This window comes from Thunnus thynnus, chromosome 1 (assembly GCF_963924715.1).
Source record: "Thunnus thynnus chromosome 1, fThuThy2.1, whole genome shotgun sequence".
NCBI lineage: Eukaryota > Metazoa > Chordata > Actinopteri > Scombriformes > Scombridae > Thunnus > Thunnus thynnus.
The window spans coordinates 39,193,525-39,199,427 of record NC_089517.1 but is presented as its reverse complement, the minus strand read 5'-3'; the positions used below and the strand labels follow the sequence as shown (position 1 = coordinate 39,199,427).

Below are 5,903 nucleotides of genomic sequence, written 5' to 3'. Positions count from 1 at the left end.
GAAGGATTGAGGAAGCCAGCGAATCATTTACTGATGCTTAGTTAAAGATGGCCCCTGGGGGTCTGTAGGAAAGAAGCCTGTCTCTGTTTGATACGTGCTAGAAGCTGGGCAGAAGCACAGAGTTATACATGGACGCCTCTGCAGGTGTTTCCCACAGCTTTGTGAACTTGGAAATGGACAGGTTCGTACAAATATGCCCTGAACTGCTGAGGAAAAATGTAATTATACTCAGTGTGTGCCACTTCATGTGCAAAAAAAAAGAGATGAAGTGAGCTTCTACTCAGAGAGCGAGTGAGAGCAAGCCTGCATAGTTATGTGTAGAAGAGAGAGGTGTGTGTGTGTGTGTGTGTGTTGTTACAGACATAAAATTAGCTTCTGTGTGTGACCGTCATGATCAACTTCATACTTTGCCACCGTCTTTTCTGATCTTGTAGTGTGAGTAATGTTATGTTGGCAGTTACAGTTCTCAGTGTGTATCAGGATGTAGTTATTTGTAGGACTGCACAATATGAGGAATATCTGTGATATGTAATAACATTGTTCAATATTGTGATGATGATATGACTTGTGTGCATATTAGCTTTAATAGGTACACTGCTAACATAGACCCAGCCCACTGAATAAAGAGATTAAATCAATTGTTTCACACATGCTTTAAATGAACAAATTGCACACGAATAGCCAACCAATGAAACAGAAGATTCATTGAAACAAGGCTCTATAACTATAAGAAGTTCAAGTTTAGAGTGTCCTGCTCCCTCAACAAAAACATCTGGTACCCTACAGTGTTGAAATCAAAAACAACTTCGATAATTCAATAAATGTAAATAAAACATGGCAATTTCTGATAACTGTAATGTCTCCTATTACAGTCTTCAAGGCCCTGGACTCCACCCAACCAGGTGCAGAGCTCTGTAGTATGAGGGGGGAATTGAAATAGAGTTTGGCCATAAAATCAGGAAAAAAGTATCTACCCTTTAGGGCAGGTTTCATTTCGCAAATGTCAAAAATTGATTTTCTAAATGTTATTTAATAACTTGATGTTGACAGAATGAAAAAGGCAGAACTCAAGTGTAAGGGCAGCGCAGCACCTGCACAGTGCACACACACACGCTAGAGTTCATCTTCAGAGAAGGTAGCAGTTGCAACCATGTTTTGATTTTAATGAGTAAATAATTAGCTACGTTCTCAGAGGCTAACGTTAGCAGAGCGGAGCAGTGAAATCGAGCGATAATAAACGAGACCGGCTGACCAACACACACTGCAGCATTAAACAACCTAAACCAACTCTCATGCCAAGAAAATAACTGTGTTCAGTCTGTTTCACCTCACAAACCCCCGAGTTAACAGTGCAGCAGAGAGGCTGATGATGTTAATAACACAGCGGAGCACTCTTCCACCTGCATCACTGTCGCCATTTTCACTCATCCATTTGTCCTCGGAGAGTATTGTTGAATCTCCAGCCCCCACCGTGATGAGCTCTAACTCTGACTGTGACATGCTGGTCAACACTCAGAACATACATCCCAACAATCATCCGGTTTTTGTTTAGAAAGCATCCAACAACCTGCAGGCCAGCCTCCAGAGTTTTAAACATAAAATATAATTCCCTTTCCAAGATAAACTTTGGTCTCAGAGTAGAAATCTGATGTGGAAAGTTTGGTTTTAGATTTGGTTTTATTGTAAGTATACATGACAGTGAGGATAACATGTTTACAGATGTGTTGAAGTGTAATCACCTAAGTCTGGTTGAGCTGCTGTTTAACCAATCGTTTCCTAACTGCGTCCTCACATTCTCGTGAGTTTGGATGCGAGTTGGACCTTTAGAATACTCTGTATCAAGAAAGGACTTCCACTTCAGTGCCTTTACCACCATAACAAGTCAAAACAGTTTCAATCCAACAGACCCTTCAAACACAATATCCTTTGATCCTCTTATCAGCGTCTGTCACAGCTCAGTGTTGTCTGTCTTTCATTCTAACATTTATTTCTTTCCCCTCCACAGTATTGACAAGGTGTCCAAGGTGGCATCCCCAGTGCTGGTGATCCATGGTACCGAGGACGAGGTGATCGACTTCTCCCACGGCCTGGCCATGTACGAGCGCTGCCCTCGCGCCGTGGAGCCCCTGTGGGTGGAGGGAGCCGGCCACAATGACATTGAACTCTACGCCCAGTACCTGGAGAGACTCAAGCAGTTCATCTCCTTCGAGCTTCCCACTTCCTGAGGGAGCTCAGCACTCAGGCCAGGGTTCATCTCAACACAGCCTCCTCCTTATCATCTCCCGACTTCCTCTCTCAGCAGACGGGGCAGGGCGGGAGGAAACTCACTACAACATTCTCGCCTGTCCTTGGAGCCATTTCAGAGTGAGAATGTCAAGTGGACTGGAAGAGGAGGTGGTTTTAGTTTGTTGAGGTGCAGCTTGAGGGTAAGGCCAGGCCAGGCACGGAGCTTAGATTTAACATGTAGTGTCCCCAAAACCTGGCTGGCGTTCCTACATGTGGACCCAGTTCGCCAGTCAGCTCGAGCCTGGACAGTGCTTGCACTCGCTGCTCGCTCTGGATTCATTTCCCACTCCCACTCTCTCCCTCCTTCCCTTCCTCTGCTCACTCTCTCCCCCCCTCACCTGTTCTGTGTCAGCGTCTGTCACTGTGAGCTTCAGTCTGTCACATCCTCTGTTTCTCCCATGATCCCTGCTTTCCTTTCAACAGAGAGTCTTTGCAACGGTCAAGCTTGATTTTTGTATTCTTTTATACCAGGTGAAGAAGTATCAATTTTGCACCTTGAGATACAATTGAAGTTTTTTACTTTTTCTGTATTTTTAAGTTACCATTCAGGGTTGATCAAACAAATGCACTTTTAATGTGCAGGTATTTTCAGGTAATGTTTTTTTTCTGGGTTCATATATGTACATGTTGTTTTTCTTTTTGTTATCGGCATTCCATGTTTTTCTTAATTGCAGGTAGAACAAAATGTGTTTTCAGTTGGTGTGTATGTTTAAAAGCTGTTAAATCAGAGTGCACTGCTGCAAATCTGGCCTTTGTAGCGGTGACCTTTGTAGCCCTGATGCAAGCTGTTCTCTTCTACAAGGAGAAGATAATGCAGAACTTCATTAGGAAATCCTGCAATTTACAATTTTTCTTGATTATTGGCAAACACAAATGCAGTTCTGTGAGAAAATGACTGAAGGCCTTGAATCATTTTCAGCTGCTGGTAATTTCTGCACATTCAGTTCAATAAAATCTCAATCTTTAGAACTGGTTCACCATTAGTATACAGTGTGAACCAAAGATGTTAATCGACATACTTTGTGATTAGTGGGTCATCTTGCAGAATTTAATGCTGAACCTACCAGGGAATCCAAACAAATCTAGACATCTGAGCACCCGGTGAAGCCATTGTTGAATCGTCAATACTGTTAGAACCCTTCAATCTAACTTTGAGGGTCATTTTGTGCATCAAGTGTGTACATTTGCCATAAAGCAATGCAGCAATGAACATCCCAAATGTTGGGTAATATGTATGCTTACCTCAGTAGAAGAGAGAGCAGCAGCTATCAGGGCAGTGCTTTTGTTAACTGGAGATCATGTGTGATAAGACTTGACAGCAGTTTCAAACAGAAACACTCTTGACTCAGTACTGTAAACTGAAGCCAGAGAGCATGTCGCTGGGTATCCCCGCAGACAGAAAGACAAGCGCTCTGGTGTTCCCTCACTCAACTGTAAACTCTGCTCCATGCCGAGATATTCAAGGTGAACATGCTGTCGCTGGGTTCTTTTATCAGTCATTTCAAATAAAGCCTTATGTATGTAGACATTTCTCCCAAACGTTCCTGTCGACTACAGCGGGGCTCTTGTGGTCTTCAGGAGGACTGATAACTGCTGCTATTCATCAGAGGAATCAATCAGTCAATCACTGTGAAAGCCAGACAGTTTAGGGAATACGGAAATGACAGGAAGGTACTAAAACCAAATTCAACCTGACCATCGCCACCCCGATACTGTCAGCTGTGTGTCCCTGTTTGCAGTAGGAGAGGCAACAGCCCTCCTTTACCAACAGCTTTGTCTGCTGAGCCCTCTGTGACAGTCGGCTCTTTATTCCAGCTCAAACTCCAAAGACATTTGAAAGAACCATGAAGGGGAATGGGATGCTGTGGAACTAAGCACCGCATGCAAAATCACATCTTATCATTGTGGACATTTCAACTTGTATTGACTGTATTTGAATCATTTTTCTTTACCCCCAGCAAATGAAAAAAAAAAAGAAAAGTAAAACACTAAAAAATTAAGCTAAATAATAACATAAAATTGGTAAAACACTATCACATTGAAGTATAACGCTTAAGATGTTTTGAGAGAAGGATTGTGTTGGAGGGTTATTTGCATAGCGACTTGTGATAAGTGTACTGCTGTGAAGTGGTTTGTCAGTTGGGTATTAGTGTTTTCTGATCATAGCTAATGTTAATGGGCCATGTTGTTGGATGATGAGCCCTCGGCCATCTCTCTAGTATATTTCCTCTAGCTCCTCTTTTTAAAGGAAATGAAGACCTTGCTTTAGTCCCGATTTATTGTTTTGATACTGACATTTTTACGATTTTCCAGTCTAAATGTTGATAGATTTACACTGTCTCTGAAGCTGGTTTGTACGATAATTCTCTGTAACGGTATTCTTCAGTATCTTCTCTATACATATTAGCCCTTACACAGGGCAGTCTAGTCTCTTTTATTTTAACACTGGAATCATGATATGCAAATGAAAGGCAGATAAAGCTAGTAGAATCAGATTTTGATAATAATATTGTGTAAAACAGAAGAAAAGCCTTAAATATGCCATAAAACAGATTGTTCTTCATGTGGTTGTTGTTGCAAGAAGGCAACACAATGGATGTTTTAATGCTTATAATGGAATAAAGGATGCATGAAAGTTTGTGTCTTACCTTAATGTTTCTGTCTGCATGGCTACATACCACATTAGGGAAGTAAGAATAATTAATAAGTAATTTGGGTGAACCAACTAATGTCAAATATGTTTCCAGTGGGTTACCACTTCCACTGTCTATGTCTGCATTTTGTATGAAACTTATTGGGGACTCTGTTTGAAAATCTGCTTTCTCAATATCTCATATCATGTTTTCTTATTGCTCTTGATGATATAATGGTAATAATACTTGCTAATGCAGTCATTGGTATGAAAGTTGAACACTTGCTTTCTCTAAAACCAAATGTTAGACTTTCAGAATCAGCAAGGAAGTGTTGTAGCTGAGAATATCCTGATCCAAGTGTTTTTTGGCCGATGATGCTCATTTAATGTTTGTGTCTGATCCAATACTAACGCTCTGTTTACCAAAGCAACACAAAATGAGATGAGCTAGACCTTTATTCATTCCCCCAAAACCCTGTAAGTAAAAAGTAAGTACCTTTTGTAAGTACTACATAATATCTCAGTACACCAGTAGAGAAAAGATTATTGACAAACCCATGTGAACAGGTGCTTAAAGGTCTATATGTGTAATAAAGGATGAAAATACAACAGTAAATATCATTTACAAAAGCACCAAGCACAAATGTAGCTGACAAAGTAACCATCATCAAAAATACTGCAGTCAAACCCAAGAAATAATAACATAAACATGTTAATAGAAATGTAAGTAGAAGGTGACTTGCGGATGAAGCTGTTTTTATGGACTTTCAGGCACAGGATTAAGAGGACTGTGATGCTCACCTATGAACTTGGGGAAAGAGGTACTACCTGATACTACCTGGTACTTCCTGTTCACTATTCGCTCACTTCCTCTTCAATGCAGCTATTTGGAATCACCACTAGGTGGTACTAAAGAACATACAAAAGAAACCAATACACTGATTCAATACAGTCACTCACCTAATGATGTTCACCTTCATTCTTA

At 41.0% G+C, this 5,903-nt stretch overlaps 1 protein-coding gene across 1 annotated transcript in view; it reads left to right on the top strand.

The window, feature by feature from the left end:
- abhd17c (abhydrolase domain containing 17C, depalmitoylase) overlaps window positions 1-4,921 on the top strand; it is a 36,125-nt gene extending 31,204 nt beyond the window's left edge. Inside the window, exon 3 of the mRNA XM_067597837.1 lies at window positions 2,006-4,921. Coding sequence (XP_067453938.1) covers window positions 2,006-2,225 — 220 coding nt within the window. The 3' untranslated portion in view covers window positions 2,226-4,921. The remainder of the gene's footprint in view (window positions 1-2,005) is intronic.
- The last annotated feature ends 982 nt before the right edge of the window (window positions 4,922-5,903 follow it).